The sequence below is a fragment of the Pogoniulus pusillus genome, chromosome 21 (genome assembly GCF_015220805.1).
Source record: "Pogoniulus pusillus isolate bPogPus1 chromosome 21, bPogPus1.pri, whole genome shotgun sequence".
Classification (NCBI taxonomy): domain Eukaryota; kingdom Metazoa; phylum Chordata; class Aves; order Piciformes; family Lybiidae; genus Pogoniulus; species Pogoniulus pusillus.
Genome location: NC_087284.1, coordinates 4,907,749 through 4,926,278, shown reverse-complemented (window position 1 = coordinate 4,926,278; position 18,530 = coordinate 4,907,749). Strand labels below are relative to the sequence as shown.

Genomic DNA, 18,530 nt, shown 5'->3' with positions numbered 1-18,530 from the left:
AAGGGCAGGGCCAAAAGCAGAGGACCAAAAGGGCAGAACCAAAGGGACAGGGAATAAAAGGCATTATCAAAAGGGCCAAAAGGGCCAAAAGCAGAGGACCAAAAGGGCAGAACCAAAGGGACAGGGAATAAAAGGCATTATCAAAAGGGCAGGGCCAAAAGCAGAGGACCAAAAGGGCAGAACCAAAGGGACAGGGAATAAAAGGCATTATCAAAAGGGCAGGGCCAAAAGCAGAGGACCAAAAAGGCAGAACCAAAGGGACAGGGAATAAAAGGCATTATCAAAAGGACAGGGCCAAAAGCAGAGGACCAAAAGGGCAGAACCAAAGGGACAGGGAATAAAAGGCATTATCAAAAGGGCAGGGCCAAAAGCAGAGGACCAAAAGGGCAGAACCAAAGGGACAGGGAATAAAAGGCATTATCAAAAGGGCCAAAAGGGCCAAAAGCAGAGGACCAAAAGGGCAGAACCAAAGGGACAGGGAATAAAAGGCATTATCAAAAGGGCAGGGCCAAAAGCAGAGGACCAAAAAGGCAGAACCAAAGGGACAGGGAATAAAAGGCATTATCAAAAGGACAGGACCAAAAGGACAGGACAGGACCAAAGGGACAGGACCAATTGGGCAGGACCAAAGCAGAGGACCAAAATGGACCAGATCAAAAGCAGAGGACTAAAGGGAATAAAACCAAAAGGACAGGATTAAAAGAGCAAGATTAAAAGCAGAGGATCAAAAGGGACAGGACCAAAAGGGCAGGACCACAAGGGCAAGACCAAAGGGACAGGATCGAAGGGACAGGACCAAAAGGAGAGGACCAAAAGGGATGGACTGAAAAGACAGGACTAAAGGGACAGGACTAAAAGGGCAGGATCAAAAGGGCAGGACCAAAGGGACAGGACTAAGAGCTTAGCAAAAGAAAAGGTTGAATTGAGAACCTTGTAAACCCAAATCTTCCATGTCAGGCAACTGTGACCATGGGTTGGACTCTGAATGCCTCATTTGCTCCTTACAAGCAAGACATTTAAAGGTGCCCTCTATTCCATCAGCCTCAGCCTGTGACTGGAGCTACAGATTGACACAACAGAAAGGAAATAAAGGAGGAAGAGCACAAAGTAGAATATTGCAAGGCTGGTGCATGGACTGCTCAGCTAAAGACAATGTTCTCAAAGCAGCTGGAAGCCATGAAAAGGGCTGAAAATTACTCTGCAAACCTAGGAGGCTGTCTCAGAGCTGTTAAGAGCTAAGCTTTAGAACCAACAAGGAGTAAGCCTGGAAGAAGACAAATATTTACAAGATCTCTGAAAGGGGGAGGAAGGAGAAAAGGACACAAGCATTAAGCAGACACTTTAGCAACTGAATATTCTGGGGAGGAAGTGGAGTAAGGACATTTGGGAAGGGATAGGTGCAGCATATTTCAAGGGAGAGGAGGGTTTTTGACTCCAAGCTTATGGATCACATCATTTGGATGGAAAAAAACCACAAATCAGAGTTGTTGTGGAGGGGTTCTTACAGGGTTATGGAAGACATTCTAGGAACAATATCAAACAGTAGCTTGTTAATAACTAGCAAACATTCAAACTATAAACAGAGAGAGTTTTCCCCATGGCCAAATACTGCTTGGGGTCAATATGCTGCTTGCCCAGTAGATGGGCTCAAGCCCTTTCAGCTCTATGGCAGAAGGCTATAGAGAATTACAGAGGCATTAAAGCATTTACTCACTAATTCTGATTCATTATCAATCACTCCCCAGGGCTATGTCACAGCCCGTGCAAGTGTCCAATCTTCAGGGGACTCTGAGTTGGATGTCCTATCCTAACCTCTCCCATGAGGAGAAACATCTTGGATGATGAAAACCTCAGCATGAGCCTGCAGTGTGAGTGCAGCTCAGACAGCAACCCTGGGCTGGGCTGCAGCAAGAGCAGTGTGGGCAGCAGGGCAAGGGAGGGGATTCTGCCCCTTGGCTCTGCTCTCCTCAGACCCCACCTGCACTCCTGGGTGCAGTTCTGGAGCCCCCAACACAAGCAGGACATGGAAGTGTTGGAGCCAGTCCAGAGGAGGCCACCAAGATGCTCAGAGGGCTGCAGCAGCTGTGCTGTGAGGACAGGCTGAGAGAGTTGGGGCTCTGCAGCCTGCAGAAGAGAAGGCTTCCAGGAGACCTTGGAGTGGCCTTGCAGTGTCTGAATGGGGCTACAGGAGGGCTGGGGAGTGACTACGAGAAGGTCTTGTAATGAGAGGGTGAGGAGGAATGGGTTTAAAGTGGCAGAGGGGAGATTGAAAGTGGATGTTAGGCCACAGGGGCAGAAGAACCTCCCTTGTCCTGCTGGCCACAGGATTATTTAACACTTCAGTGGAGCAAAGAGAACTCTCTTGGAGCAGCTTTAGGTATGGCTCCCACGTGCTGCTTTCACATCTGATTCAAAAACTTTCAAGCAGCTGCTGGATACTGTGCCAGAGTACCAGAGCAAATGTCTCCTAATGATGGGAGGAACAAATATTGACATTTAATTTTCCTTCTCTGCTCTCCAACTCTGGCACATCCAATCTGATCTCTGTGAAGTTTGCTCATTCTCACTTCAGAGATTAGTGAGGTTGTCTGAGCGTTATGCAGATGAATCCTGCTGGGCACCAAGTGCTGCGTGGCACAGCAATGTGCCCTGCTGGCCAAGGAGGCCAATGGGGTCGTGGAGGGCATTCAGAAGAGTGTGGCCAGCAGATGGAGGGAGATTCTCCTGCCCCTCTGCTCTGCCCTGCTGAGGACCCACATGCAATATTGCTCCCAGTTCAGGAGGGACAGGTTCCTGCTGGAGAGAGGTCAAGGGAGGGTTGCAAGGGTGTTGCAGGGACTGGAGCACTGCCTGCTAAGGAGAGGCTGAGAGCCCTGGGGCTGCTTAGTCTGCAGAGGAGAAGGCTGAGAGGGGATCTGAGCAATGCCTGTCAAGAGCTGAGGGCTGGGGGCAGGAAAGGAGGGACAGGGACATCCTCTGCTCACTTGTGCCCTGGCATGGGACAAGAAGCAAGGATGGAAAGTGCAGCCCAGGAAGTTGCAGCTCAAAATGAGGAAGAACATCTTGAGTGTGTGGGTGTGGAGCCTCCTTCTCTGGAGCCTTTCCAGCCCTTTGATCGAAGATCACATTCTGTGCTTCTGTGCTCCACAACCTCCCTGAGCAACCTGTGCCAGTGTCTCACCACCCTCACTGCAAACAGTCTCCATCCCTGGAGGTGATTAAGAGGAGGCTGCATGAGGCACTTAGTGCCATGGCTTAGTTAATGAGAAGGTGTTGGGTGGTGGAATCATAGAATCAGAGAATCAACCAGGTTGGAAGAGACCTCCAAGCTCAGCCAGTCCAACCTAGCACCCAGCCCTATCCAGTCAACCAGACCATGGCACTAAGTGCCTCAGCCAGGCTTTGCTTCAACACCTCCAGGGATGGGGACTCCACCACCTCCCTGGGCAGCCCATTCCAATGCCTATCACTCTCTCTGGCAGGAACTTCCTCCTAACATCCAGCCTAGACCTCCCCTGGCACAACTTGAGACTGTGTCCCCTTGTTCTCTTGCTGCTTGCCTGGCAGAAGAGACCAACCCCACCTGGCTACAACCTCCCTTCAGGTAGCTGTAGGCAGCAATGAGCTCTGCCCTGAGCCTCCTCTTCTGCAGGCTGCACACCCCCAGCTCCCTCAGCCTCTCCTCACAGGGCTGTGCTCCAGGACCCTCTCCAGCCTTGCTGCCCTTCTCTGGACACCTTCCAGCACCTCAGCATCTCTCTTGAATTGAGTGGACCAGAACTGGACACAGCACTCAAGGTGTGGCCTGAGCAGTGCTGAGCACAGGAGCAGAAGAACCTTCCTTGTCCTACTGCCCACACTGCTCCTGAGCCAGCCCAGGATGCCATTGGCTCTGCTGCCCACCTGGGCACACTGCTGCTTCAGCTTCAGCTACTCTCTACCAGCACCCCCAGGTCCCTCTCTGCCTGGCTGCTCTCAGCCACTCTATCCCCAGCCTGTAGTGCTGCTTGGGGTTGTTGTGGCCAAAGTGCAGAACCCTGCACTTGGCCTTGTTCAATCTCATCCCATTGGCCTCTGCCCACCCATCCAGCCTGGCCAGGTCCCTCTGCAGGGCTCTCCTACCCTCCAACAGCTCCACACCTGCTCCTAGCAAGTTATGGCAAACCCTCCCTCCCCTTCCATAAAGAATGAGCACAAGGGCAGAGCTTACAAATACTATTAAACAATCAACTTTGCTGCTCTCTCATTGAGTGAAAGAAAATGCTGCTTTGGCTTCCTTTTCATCTAATATGCCTGTCCTGGTGGTAAGAAGATAACTTAGGCTTCTGTAACACCTCAGGTTCTATTAGTGCAGGTTTGCTGGAGCAGTGCATTCGCTAAGCTCTCGCATGGAAATGCTATGCAGATGCTGTGTAAATGGAAAGCCTGGGGAGTGGAGCTGCATTAACAGCTCCCCTTACAAAGGTACCCTCAATAATTTACAGCTCAAGGAAAGCTGAGCTGGAGAGGAACTGTTTCTGTGGCCACAGATTCTAAACTGAAATGCAGCAGCACCATCTTCTGGAGCCAACGAGGGGTGAAATCAAAGTGTTGAGTTGGCAGCATCAGAGAAGTGCAGAAGGTTAGGGGTGGCTTAGTCATAGAATCATAGAGTCACAGAGTCATGGAATCATGGAATAATAGAGTCATAGAATCATAGAACTGTAAAATCATGGAATCATTGGATCATATAATCATAAACCCACAGAATCATAGATTCATAGAATCATAGAATCAAGCAGGTTGGAAAAGACCTCCAAGCTAATTCAGTCCAACCCAGCACCCAGCCCTGTCCAATCAACCAGACCATGGCACTAAGTGCCTCAGCCAGGCTTTTTCTGCTGCTGCTTGTCTGGCAGAAGAGACTGACTCCCACTTGGCCACAACCTACCTTCAGGCAGCTGTAGAGAACAATGAGGAAAAGGAAGGGAGGAGAAGGTAAAGGAGGAGAGAAGGTGATGGAAGAGAGGAGAAGGTGAAGGAGAGAAGCTGATGGAAGAGACGAGAAGGTAAAGGAAATGAGGTGAAGGTAGAGGAAGAGTGAAGTTAATGGAAGAGAGGAGAAGCTAAAGGAAGAGAGGAGAAGGTAAGTGAGGAGAGGACTCATCCAACCTGTCCTTGAACACCTCCAGGGAGGTTGTGGAGCACAGAAGCACAGAATGTGATTGAAGATCCCTTCCAAACCAAGGGCAACCTGTGTCAATGTCTCACCACCCTCACTGCAAAAAGACTTCTTCCTAATATCCACTTTCAATCTCTCCTCTGCCACTTCAAACCCATTCCTCCTCATCCTCATTACAATAACTTGTCAATAGTCCCTCCCCAGACTTCCTGTAGCCCCATTCATATCCTGCAAGGCCACTCCAAGGTCTCCTGGAAGCCTTCTCTTCTGCAGGCTGCACAGCCCCAACTCTCTCAGCCTGTCCTCAGAGCAGAGCTGCTGCAGCCCTCTAAGCATCTTCAGGGCCTCCTCTGGACTGGCTCAAACACTTCCATGTCCTGCTTGTGTTGGGGGCTCCAGAACTGCACCCAGGAGTGCAGGTGGGGTGTGAGGAGAGCAGAGCCAAGGAGCAGAATCCCCTCCCTTGCCCTGCTGCCCACACTGCTCTTGCTGCAGCCCAGCCCAGGGTTGCTGTCTGAGCTGCACTCACACTGCAGGCTCAAGGAACCTGGGAAGGGGCTTTCTGAAAGGACTTGTAGTGATAGGACAAGCCATGGTCTAGTTGATTGGATAGGGCTGGGTGGTAGATTGGACTGTATCACCTTGGTGGTCTCTTCCAACCTGGCTGATTCTATCATTCTATGATAAGAAGGAATAGATTTGAGCTGGCAGAGGAGAGGCTTAGACTGGACGTTAGGAAGAAATTCTTTGGCATGAAGGTGGAGAGACACTGGTACAGGTTACCCAGCAACAGAACAAGAGGACAGTCTCAAGTTGTGCTGGGGGAGGTCTAGGCTGGATGTTAGGAGGAAGTTGTTGTCAGAGAGAGTGATTGGCACTGGAATGGGCTGCCCAGGGAGGTGTTGGAGTCACCGTCCCTGGAGGTGCTCAAGCAAAGCCTGGCTGAGACACTTAGTGCCATGGTCTGGTTGATTGGCCAGGGCTGGGTGCTGGTTGGACTGGATGAGCTTGGAGCTCTCTTCCAAGCTGGTTGATTCTCTGATTCTATTCTATAATCAATGCTGTGGGCAGGCTGGATGCACTATTTCAGTGCTACTGCTCTATGCCATTTTGCTGCTGAGCTGTACACACTGAGCTGTCTGCCGTTAGCCTCAGATTTATCTTCACCATTAGAGGTCAGCAGAAGACTGCTTATGTGCAGGGGATCTGAGTGGTTCCCATCTCTTCTTCAAATTCCATCCCATTGAGCTAACAGCAAGCAAGGAAAAAAAAGCATATTTGACCTTGTGGGTGAGAAAATGCCAAGCACAAGGCTTAACACTAATTATTGCCTGTTCCACCTGGAATAACTTCACTGAGGAATGACTAATTGAAGCTGGGCAGGCCTATGGGCAACTTGATCTAGTTGAGGATGTCCCTGCTGACTGCAGGGAGGGTTGGACCAGATGACTTTTGGTGGTCTCTTCCAACTCAGGCCATTTTATAACTCTATGATCACTTACAAGAATTGTGAGATGTGAACAATTACAGCATGAAAAGTTAAGGTGACATGGACAGAGTCATGCAGAGTAAAAATGTCTGTAAGGTGCTTCTTGTGCAGGGAAACTTCAATGAAAGCTACCTTGAGTGCTGTGTCCAGTTCTGGGCTCCTCAATTCGAGAGAGATGTTGAGGTGCTGGAAGGTGTCCAGAGAAGGGCAGCAAGGCTGGGGAGGGGTCTGGAGCACAGCCCTGTGAGGAGAGGCTGAGGGAGCTGGGGGTGTGCAGCCTGGAGGAGGCTCAGGGCAGAGCTCATTGCTGTCTACAACTACCTGAAGGGAGGCTGTAGCCAGGTGGGGTTGGGCTCTTCTGCCAGGCAAGCAGCAACAGAACAAGGGGACACAGTCTCAGGTTGTGCTGGGGGAGGTCTAGGCTGGATGTTAGGAGGAAGTTGTTGGCAGAGAGAGTGATTGGCATTGGAATGGGCTGCCCAGGGAGGTGGTGGAGCTGCTGTCCCTGGAGGTGTTGAAGCAAAGCCTGGATGAGGCACTTAGTGCCATGGTCTGGTTGATTGGCCAGGGCTGGGTGCTAGGTTGGACTGGCTGAGCTTGGAGCTCTCTTCCAACCTGCTTAATTCTATGATTCTGATTCCCAGGGCTGACAGCCTGTCCCCCTTCAAGGCCCCCTTGCACCGCACCACTACAGATAGCAGCCAACCTTCCCAGCTTCTCTTCTAGCCTCCCCAAGGCCACTTCCCTGCAGCTGTGCTTCTTAGCAGAGTGACCCTAGCCTTACCCTGCCTAGTCTCCTTATTTCTCAGACTGTTCAGTTCTACTCAACCCTGCTCAAACCCCGGCTGGTGCAAACTCTCAAGGCAGGAACTTCTCTTTTGCATTGCTTTAAGCTTTTCTAGACAAAGTGTCCATTTACCATTTTATACAGGGTGCAAAAACCCAGCCAACCATCAGCCCAATTCCAGTGGGGCAGTAAGGCACCTTTTGCTGCCCCCCTCAAGCCCATAGGGTGGGCAGGGGAAAGCAGTTTTCATGCCTTCTTCTCCCATTCAAACTGAGAGGGGCGAGGGGAAGAAAGGAATCTGGAGTACCCCTGTGCTAGTTTGAAGCTAGCTAGAATGTTTTGGTGAGAACTAGATTATAGGCTGTGGAAGGAATAAAAGGGTGCTGTCTACCTCACTCATTGGCTTGCTGAGATGTATAAAAACATAGATAAGGGAGTCTCACTTCTCCTGATGGGGAGCCCTGAGCTGCACCTCTCTCTCTCTTATCTCACCCTCCGTTTCTCTGACTAATCCACTTTGCTTCCTAACCCCCTGGCCAAACCTTCATTCTTCCTTGGCACTGGGGTAAGGTTGAGAGGGGTAAGGGGAAGGTGAAGGGGCAGTTGGAAGCCCCTCCTGGGGACTCAGGTTTCTGGGAGGGCTGTTGTGTTTCTGGATTACCTTTTTACCTTGTCTATTTCTGTCTATAACTGTATCTACTGTAAATATCTGCTGGAATATTGTGCTAAGCTGTAAATATAAGCTTCATTCCATTTCCAGAGCTGGCTGAGTCTAGTCTTGGTGATTTCCAAAGTGTGGGTGGGCAGGGAACACCCAAACCATCACAACCCCAGAACAAATAGGTAGCATGGCACATTCTGTACCTTCAGACCAGCCAGTACCTTTGAATAGTTGAATGTGTCCATCTGCTGTTGTGAGTTAGATCCAGTGAAAATACCAAGATTAAAGGCAGCACTGTTTGGCACTTAAATCTGTTAACTTATAATAAATACTGGCACAATCCTTAAGAAAATATGTTGCTTTTTATTACCCTTCACACATTGATTGTTCCAAATATTGGAGGGACTTGCACTCAGAAGCTCAAATTATTTTGAGTTATTTCTTCCATGCACAATATTTACACTTGATAGTACAGGAGGTCAACTTGTGATTGAGTATTATTCTCCAGTGTTGGCAGTTGAGTCTCTATGTATGAGAGGAAATAGTTTTTTGTGGAGATATTCTGCCATTTCTCTGCAGTTCTGTAGAGTCTCTATCTCAAAAAAGGGAATCTGGAAGCAGAACAAAAAATGTTTGTTGGAAATACCTTTTAGTATGTAACTGAGTGAGATTTATTAAGCAAATTTAAAAGTCACACATCAGACATTTGTCTGTTTTACAACTGAACATTTCATCCTAATACACCTCAGCATCCCTTGTGGCCAAGAAGGCCAATGGGATCCTGGGGTGTATTAGGAAGAGTGTGTCCAGCAGATCAAGGGAGGTTCTCCTTCCCTTTTACTCTGTCCTGTTGAGACCTCATCTTGAATACTGTGCTCAGTTTTGGGCTCCCCAGTTTAAGAGGGACAGGGATCTGCTGGAGAGGGTCCAATGGAGGGCCACAAGGATGATTAGGGGGCTGGAGGGCACTGCCTTGGAGAAGAGAAGACTGAGAGGGGATTTGATAAATGTTTCTAAGTATCTGAGTGATGCCAGGAGAGGGGGGTCAGGCTCTGCTCACTGCTCCCTGGGATAGGAGAAGGAGCAATGGGTGTAAACTGCAGTAAAAAAAGTTAAACCTCAACAAAAGGGGGAACTTCTTTCCTGTAAGTGTCTCAGAGCACTGGTACAGGCTGCCCAGAGAGGTTGTGGAGTCTCCTTCTCTGGAGCCTTTCCAGGCCTGTCTGGATGTGTTCCTCTGTGATCTGTGTTAGATAGGATTGTCCTGCTCTGGCAGAGGGGTTGGACTGGATGATCTCCTTGGGTCCCTTCCAACCCTTAACATCTTGTGATGCAGTGATCCTAAACATACAATAGATCTGCAAATAACCTGAATAGAGATGATTGTAAAAGAGTGATATTCACTACAGTTAGGCTTATGCAATAGATGATTATAAATCATCTAATGATTATAATCATCTAACAGATGATTATTAAAGAACCCCAAACCTGTAACTGCTGAGGTCCAAAGTATGTTTAAAGATAAAAACACCCCTATTAATGCAACAGGCAAAATAAAGGATATACTCTGTTGTGAAAATACTATTTGCAATTCAAAGCAGTTGTTTGGTTTTTTCTTTTTTTAACCCCAAATTCAGATCTTTTTTAAAAGAAAGAAATATTTAATTTAAACTTTCTACTGAACTCTTAGACAACTCAGCACTGGTCAGGCTACACCTTGAGTGCTGTGTCCAGTTCTGGGCATCTCAATTCAAGAGAGATGTTGAGGTGATGGAAGGCGTCCAGAGAAGGGTAACAAAGATGGTGAGGGGCCTGGAACACAAACTCTATGAGGAGAGGCTGAGGGAGCTGGAGTTGTTTAGCCTGAAGGAGGCCCAGGGCAGAGCTCATTGCTGTCTACAACTACCTGAAGGGAGATTGTAGCCAGGTGGGGGGTGGCCTCTTCTCCCAGGCAAGCAGCAACAGAACAAGGGGACACAGTCTGAAGTTGTGCCGGGGGAGGTCTAGGCTGGATGTTAGGAGGAAGTTGTTTTCAGAGAGAGTGACTGGCATTGGAATGGGCTGCCCAGGGAGGTGGTGGAGTCACCATCCCTGGAGGTGTTGAAGCAAAGCTTGGCTGAGGCACTTAGTGCCATGGTCTGGTTGACTGGATAGGGCTGGGTGCTAGGTTGGACTGGATGATCTTGGAGGTCTCTTCCAACCTGGTTGATTCTATGGTTCTATGATTCTTTAAGTCAATATTTGAACCTTAATCACTGCAGAGCAGTGATCTTCCAAACAGCCACTATTTGGCAGAAAGCAAAGGCAGAATCACAGAATGACAGGTTGGAAAGGACCTCGAGGATCATCTGGTCCATCCTCTCTGAGTAATAGTAGAGTTGAAATGAGCTGAACCTGTCAAGATGAGTCCTAAAACTGTCCAGTGGAATACATTAAGTGATCCAAGAAAGAAAAATGAATTTCTGTAACACTCTCAGTAAGGCAAAAGACAGGCAGAGAGAACATAATATAGAAAGGATAAGACTACATATGCCTTGGGAAGTAATTGCCACTACAGTTTTAAGCTTTGTAATTTTTCACTTCTTCACTTAGAGCAAAAGCAAACCACTGTATTTGGACTTTACCTGCACAACTTCATAACCAAGTAACTGAAGATGTCTCTGTTTAATAGCTTCTTCTCCCAGCAGATTATGGCTATTAATGCAAAATCTACTTTGGCCATCAACACAGAGGGCAATTCTAAAAGTCAAGCACAAATGGAGGAATTAAAAAACAACAACAAAAAAAAGTGTTCATTTTAATCACCACAACTACTGCAGTTCCTAAGAAGCATGAGATAATAAATACCTCCTAGAAGTGGATGTTTAAAATGAGAGCTACCTGGGCCAGGACAATTTAACCTTATTAAATTTAAGAGCAGAAGGGGAAAAACCTGCAGATTTCTGAAAGTGATCTGAAAAGCTTACTGATATGCTCTAAACAAAAATTAGCACTGGTCAGGCTAGACCTTGAGTCCTGTGTCCAGTTTTGGGCTCCTCAATTCATGAGGGATGCTGAGGTATCGCCCACAGAAGGGCGACAAAGCTGGTGAGGGGCCTGGAGCAGAGCCCTGTGAGGAGAGGCTGAGGGAGCTGGGGGTGTGCAGCCTGCAGAAGAGGAGGCTCAGGGCAGAGCTCATTGCTGTCTACAACTCCCTGAAGGGAGGCTGTAGTCAGGTGGGGTTGGGCTCTTCTGCCAGGCAAGCAGCAACAGGAGAAGGGGACACAGTCTCAAGTTGTGCCAGGGGAGGTCTAGTCTGAATGTTAGGAGGAAGTTGTTGTCAGAGAGAGTGATTGGCATTGGAATGGGCTGCCCAAGGAGGTGGTGGAGTCACCATCCCAGGAGGTGTTCAAGATAAGACTGAGGTTTCCCCCTGGGTGCTGTCAATGTTTACATTTCACAAGTGGTTTCTTTTATTCTCTTACCTTTTGTGTACCTCTTCACGTTGGGCAGCAGGCAATACAAAACCTTCTTCATCTAGTTTAATCTCAATATCTAGCACAAATGAAAAGAGACCACTAAAAACAATGTTCACATCATGAACTGTTTACTGTCATTTTCATTATCTTACAGCTAATTGTTTTATGAAATGAAACACTACTGTGGTAGGTTTTGTCTGAGTCACAGAAGCCTGCAAAAGATGTGTTCAGACTATTTAACACAGATTAAAGACAATCAGTAACACTTCAGCCTTTCACAATGCCAACACCAAAGTAGTATTCTACTAAAAACCATAATGTATTTAAATGACACTTTGCTGGGCTAGTCAGGGGCTCACTTCAAATGTTTGGGGAAGAGAAACTCTTTCTCTGCCTCGTCCCTTTATTTTGTATTCAGTTTCTCAATTTGCAAGCCACATTAGGCCAAATCCTGCAAGTTTGCTGATGACACCAAGCTGTGTGGTGCAGCAGACAGGCTGGAGGGAAGGGATTCATCCAGAGGGACCAGGGCAGACTGGAGAGGTGGGCACACACCAACCTAATGAGGTTCAACAAGACCAAGTGAAAAGTCCTGCATCTGGGTCGAGGCAATGCCAAGCATCAATCCAGGCCTTTCACCAGCCTTGTTGCCCTTCTCTGGACACCTTCCAGCACCTCAACATCTCTCTTGAATTGAGTGGCCCAGAACTGGACACAGCACTCAATGTGTGGCCTGAGCAGTGCTGAGTACAGGTTAAGAAGAACCTCCCTCGTCCTACTGGCCACACTGCTCCTGATGCAGGCCAGGATGCCACTGGCTCTCTTGGCCACCTGGGCACACTGCTGGCTCAGCTTCAGCTACTATCTATCAGTGTCCCCAGGGCCCTTCCTGCCTGGCTGCTTTCCAGCCACTCAGTCCCCAGCCTGTAGCACTGCTTGGGGTTGTTGTGGCCAAAGTGTAGAACCCTGCACTTGGCCTTGTTCAATCTCATTCCATTGGCCTCTGCCCACCCATCCAGCCTGGCCAGGTCCCTCTGCAGGGCTCTCCTACCTTCCAACAGCTCCACACCTGCTCCTAGATTGGTGTCATCTGCAAACTCACTGATGCTGGACTCAATCCACTCACCCAGATCATCAACAAAGATACCGAACAGGACTGTGCCCAGCACTGATCCTTGGGGCACACCACCAGTGCCAGCTGCCAACTGGATGTGGCACCATTCACCACCACTCTATGAGCCCAGCCTTCCAGCTACTTCTTGACCCATATCAGAGTGAATCTGTCCAAGCCATGAGCTGCCAGCTGTGCCAGGAGCCTTCTGTGGCAGACAGTGTCAAAGGCTTTTTATTTTGGAGGACAACCTTCTACAGTTGTGTATTCCAGTTTACTTTTTCTGTTAGTTGAACAATGCAGAATGCTCACAAAGGTAATAAAATCCAGACAATCATTACAATCAACAAACTCATTTTTACTTCTGGACAATAACAGAGACTAAATTTTTGGCAGCATAAGGACAGGTTTTAACACTAAAGAAATGTTACTCACCAACAATATAGAAATATGGTGTTGATACCTTTGATGCAAAATATGCTCTCTTCTTCAGTAAGTGAAGCAATCCAGCCTTCACTCTTCCGAGGAGGTGGACATCCAGAGAACTGTGAGGCATGACAAAGCTCTTTACTTGGTACTTTGGAAGAAGTTTGGGACCCTACATAATGACAGAAAACCAAATTAAACAGCAGAAAAAGGGAGGTAATTACCACAAATGAATGTAGCAAGGTGTACTCTGTGCATAGGAAAGTTGTATCTATTGAGAAACTTCCAGTCTGAGCTATGATCTGTCACAAACTTAGAATTCCCAAAACCTTGACAAACTTCCATGCTATCACACTTATGAAAAATGCATAACTGTTTCCATTTCTCTTCAGTGAGGCCACAATCAAAAGTGCCTGACCTCTTTTGTGCTCCAATCCAAACAGGAATAAAGAAGAGTTGTTGGAAAAATACTCAGAAATACACAAAACCAATTTGAACAAAGAGTTCTGTTACATACAGAGATAACTTTAGGTCAATCTAACAGGTGGGAATGCTTTGTGTTTTCATCAAAGACAAAAAATTATTTCATAGAATCACTATTTCACAGAATCAAGCAGGTTGGAAGAGACCTCCAACATCAGCCAGTCCAACCTAGCACCCAGCCCTAGCCAGTCAACCAGACCATGGCACTAAGTGCCTCAGCCAGGCTTTGCTTCAACACCTCCAGGAACACCAACTCCACCACCTCCCTGGGCAGCCCATTCCAATGCCAATCACTCTCTCTGACAACAACTTCCTCCTAACATCCAGCCTAGACCTCCCCCAGCACAACTCCAGACTGTGTCCCCTTCTTCTGTTGCTGCTTGCCTGGCAGAAGAGCCCAACCCCACCTGGCTACAGCCTCCCTTCAGGTAGCTGTAGACAGCAATGAGCTCTGCCCTGAGCCTCCTCTTCTGCAGGCTGCACACCCCCAGCTCCCTCTACTCTCCTCATAGGGCTGTTCCAGGCTTCTCACCAGCTTTGATGCCCAGTCCTCAACTAATTATCAACAGGGCTGTAATGACCTTACCACCTCTCATTAATATCTGTTCTAGTTTTTTTACATACCATACCTTATAAAATGGGCACTCCAGGGTAACAGTCAGAAACATATGGATTAGTTGATAGGTAACAGTTCTGTCCAAACCAGGTGGCTGAGCTGAAACAAGAACATTTAGACTTTCATATGTACCTTTAATGAAGTAGCATTACACAAACCACCACACAGAAGCTAGGGAAAGCTACTCAGTTTAATGTGCAGAGGAGCTATTTAATCAGTATCACTCTTGATGAATGTTTGAATGAACAGAGAGATCAGTTGTGAAATGACACAGAAAAATAAGGGCATTTCTTAGAGAAATACCAGTGTGAAAAATAACACTGCCAGCAGGACCTTCATAGAATCACAGAATCAGCCAGGTTGGAAGAGAGCTCCAAAATCAGCCAGTCCAACCTAGCACCCAGCCCTGGCCAATCAACCAGACCATGGCACCAAGTGCCTCATCCAGGCTTTTCCTGAACACTGGCAGAGACAGAGACTCCACCACCTCCCTGGGCAGCCCATTGCAATGCCAATCACTCTCTCTTTGCCAACAACTTCCTCCTAACATCCAGCCTAGACCTTCCCTGGCACAACTTCAGAATGTGTCCCCTTCTCCTGTTGCTGCTTGCGTGGGAGAAGAGACCAACCCCACCTGGCTACAGCCTCCCTTCAGGGAGTTGTAGACAGCAATGATGTCACCCCTGAGCCTACTCTTCTCCAGCCTAAACAACCCCAGCTCATTCAGCCTCTCCTCACAGGGCTGTGCTCCAGGCCCCTCACCAGCTTTGTCTCCCTTCTCTGGACACCTTTCAGCACCTCACCATCTCTCTTGAATTGAGGAGCCCACCTTAATCATGTCACTGCTGATCTGACAGATGAAAAGTGGTAAGAAATTTGTGCTTGACAACAGATGACTTCACAGAATTAAATGCAGAGCATCACAGAATCACAGAATCAGTGTGCTAGGTTGGAAGAGACCTCAGAGATCATCTGGTCCAACCTTTCTAGGTAACTGTCTAGCTGAAATGAGCTGGCTCAGCAGCCTCTCAAGCTGAGCCTTATAACTGTCCAATGTAGGGGAATCCACTGCTTCCCTTGGAAGATGATCCCAGTGTCTAACTGTTCTCACAGTGAAACATTTTCTTCAGTGGGAATCACCCCAGCAGTAACTTGTCCCCATCACCCCTCATCATTTCTGTGGGATTCCTTGTAAGAAGAGAGGCTCCATCCTCTTGGTAGCCACCCTTTGTACACTGATGCATGGTGATAAGGTCTCCCCTAAGGCTGAACAAACACAGTTCTCTCACCCTGCCTTTATGTGGACTCCTCCAGTCCTCTGAGCATTCTGTCAGCCCTTCTCTGAACACTTTGCAGCCTGTCCTCATCTGTTTTTCCTATAACTGGGACCAAAACTACATGCAGTGCACCAAAGAAACACCAAGTCTTACCTTGAAGCTGTTGCAGAAAATAGGGTCTAAATACTTTAGGCAGAAAATTCAATGGGTAACGTTGCATAAGAACACAAGAGTGCAGCAGGTTCAGCAAGGTGTGAGGCTGAAAGTGACTAAGACGAGCATGCAGTATGGTTTCAAGCTTTCTAAACAAGGAAGAAGCACTTGGAGGCAGATAATTAAGGGTCCCGAATGGCACGATGTACCCAGCAATCTGCTCAGCAGTTAACTTGTCACCACCAGCAATGAAACTTTCTGCCACTGCATCAAAGATTGGCTTAGAAAGGATCTGCTTTTGGCAGCAATACTGCATGACTTTGCTGACTGTCTGGGGATGCAGAGCAAAGACAGACTTGGGAACGTACATTTCCAGCGCCTCTGTGAATATTTGCTCCCGACATCCAAAGTAGAGGAAGGCATCCAATATATCTACCAGCTCATCACCTATGAAATATGGAATATGCTTCACAGAATGTTTACAGAGTGCTGTGACTAAGGGAACTGCCTGGGTCTGATTAAGAACAACCAGTGAATTCAGTATCGTGCTTGTGTACTTTGGGCTTAGCTGAGAAACTATAGTTAAAGTGACATTGTTCATTCTGTTTAGCAAGTCTTGGTGGTGTTTCCCTTCCCTGACAGTCACCTGCAGTATCTTATAAACCAACACCATTTCCCTGGGACTCCACTTTTCAACGTCCTTTTCTTGCACCTGGTTCACAATTTGTTCCAGCGTTGCATAACTTGGACTTTTCAACTCAAGCAAACTCTCGCCAAGAGCACAGAGATTTTGAGCTGACAACTGTCCCTTCCTTAGCCTTTCCTCACCCTCTGAAAGCAAGCTCGCTATCAGTGTGCTCTGGGGAGCTACACGTAGCTTCATCAACGCTTGCAATGCGTTCAGCAGGCCACTGCTGGACAGTTTTGAGGATCCAAATTCAAACTGGAAGCATAATGCCCTAAAAACTTCATTCTCTAACACCCCTGGGTTTTTCAGACCGCTGTCATCCACCTCAACTTCAGAAACCCTCTGCAGGGCACCTGATGCCATAGTATCAGACATAACTTCCAGAGAGCTAAGGAAGTAGAAAATCTCTTCTGATGTACAAAGGCTGTTCAGCTTCTTGAAAAATACTTCCTCATCCATCCACAGAGCGTTAGATTTAGCATTGCTCCCAGTGTCCCCACAGAGAGGCAGAGTCTCATGAACAGAAAAAGGCTGTCTCTGCAGCTGCACATGTTTTTTTCTGCAGAGCACAGACTGAGGTTTATCTTTGAAGCACACCATCCTCGTGGCGATGGAGATACGGTTCTCAGGCTTCTGCTGCCCACAGAGGAAGCTCAACCTTTTGTTTAGGGTCATCAAAAGGGACCTGCTTGTGGGTGCATTTGATGAACAGAACTGGAAACCTTTTCTGCTAATCAAAGCCATTCTGGATTAAGTGCGTTCTCAAAGGATACCTGAAGAAAGAAAAGCACGTATCAGGAGGGACTTTGGGCAACAGCGCCAGCAAAAAGACCTTTCAGCCGCTCAACGCGACCGGGCTGATCCCTCTCCTAAGACCACCTGCGCAGAGCAGTGCAACAAAAAGCGCTGCGTCGACAGGCTGCAACACCGCACCTCTGCCACTCGTCTCGTCCCGCAGACGGGACGCGGAACGGGACAGCAACAGCGGGGCAGCGCTTGGGGCAGCAACAGCGGGGCAGCGTTTTGGGCAGCAACAGCGAGGCAGCGCTTGGGGCAGCAACTGCACGGCAGCGTTTTGGGCAGCAACAGCGAGGCAGCGCTTGGGGCAGCAACTGCACGGCAGCGTTTTGGGCAGCAACAGCGAGGCAGCGCTCGGGGCAGCAACTGCGGGGCACCGCTTCGGGCAGCAACAGCGCGGCAGCGCTCGGGGAAGCAACTGCACGGCAGCGTTTTGGGCAGCAACTGCACGGCACAGCTTCGGGCAACAACTGCGCGGCAGCGCTCGGGGCAGCAACTGCACGGCACCGCTTCGGGCAGCAACTGCGCGGCAGCGCTCGGGGCAGCAACTGCGGGGCACCGCTTCGGGCAGCAACAGCGCGGCAGCGCTCGGGGAAGCAACTGCACGGCAGCGTTTTGGGCAGCAACTGCGCGGCAGCGTTTTGGGCAGCAACAGCGGGGCAGCGCTCCGGGCAGCAACTGCACGGCAGCGCTCGGGGCAGCAACAGCGCGGCAGCGCTCGGGGAAGCAACTGCACGGCAGCGTTTTGGGCAGCAACTGCGCGGCAGCGTTTTGGGCAGCAACAGCGGGGCAGCGCTCCGGGCAGCAACTGCACGGCAGCGCTCGGGGCAGCAACTGCACGGCAGCGCTCGGGGCAGCAACTGCGCGGCAGCGTTTTGGGCAGCAACAGCGGGGCAGCGCTCGGGGCAGCAACTGCACGGCAGCGCTCGGGGCTCCGCTTTCTGTTACAGGCCCAGCACCTCCCTCCGCCAAGAGCCACGGGCAGGCCCTGGAGGCGCCGCCGTGGGCTGAGGTGCGTCCCTCCTACCCTAATGCTCACTGCTGCCAGCCGCGGCCCGAGGCGTCTTTCCATCTCCGTTCTCTTCCTCCCGTTGTCGCTGGGCACAGCTGGCGCGCCCGGGTGCCGAGTGCAGGAGCGCATACAGCCTCACCTTCGCCGCCATGCCGGGCACTGCGCGGCCTGCCGGCCCCTTCCGGCGCTCCCTCACTACCTACGTCCGGGCGTCGCTTTGCCCTGCAGGGCGCATCCGGCCCCGCCGCTGCTTCGCTGCTGTCGGAGCCTGGCCCGGCGCGGCGGTTCCGGGGCGGCTGTGGAGGCTCCCGGCGCTCCCTCATTACCTACGTCCGGGCGTCGCTTTGCCCTGCAGGGCTCACACGAACCCGCCGCTGCTTCGCTGCTGTCGGAGCCTGGCCCGGCGCGGC

General features: G+C 49.5%; 1 protein-coding gene across 2 annotated transcripts; it reads right to left on the bottom strand.

Annotated features, from left to right (window-relative positions):
• Window positions 1-8,441: 8,441 nt before the first annotated feature.
• On the bottom strand, window positions 8,442-18,424 carry FASTKD3 (FAST kinase domains 3). Of its 2 annotated transcripts, none has more exons than XM_064160812.1 (7): window positions 18,136-18,424; window positions 15,623-17,083; window positions 14,206-14,291; window positions 13,103-13,265; window positions 11,563-11,632; window positions 10,723-10,837; window positions 8,442-8,709 (listed from the first exon to the last, which is right to left on the bottom strand). In XM_064160812.1, the coding sequence occupies exons 2-7, from the start codon at window positions 17,052-17,054 to the stop codon at window positions 8,596-8,598; spliced, it is 1,980 nt and encodes a 659-aa protein (XP_064016882.1). In that variant the 5' UTR covers window positions 17,055-17,083; window positions 18,136-18,424; the 3' UTR covers window positions 8,442-8,595. The 2 variants fall into 2 exon arrangements, with proteins under 2 accessions (XP_064016882.1, XP_064016883.1); XM_064160813.1 differs by having other exon boundaries at window positions 18,148-18,424.
• Between the last annotated feature and the right edge of the window lie 106 nt (window positions 18,425-18,530).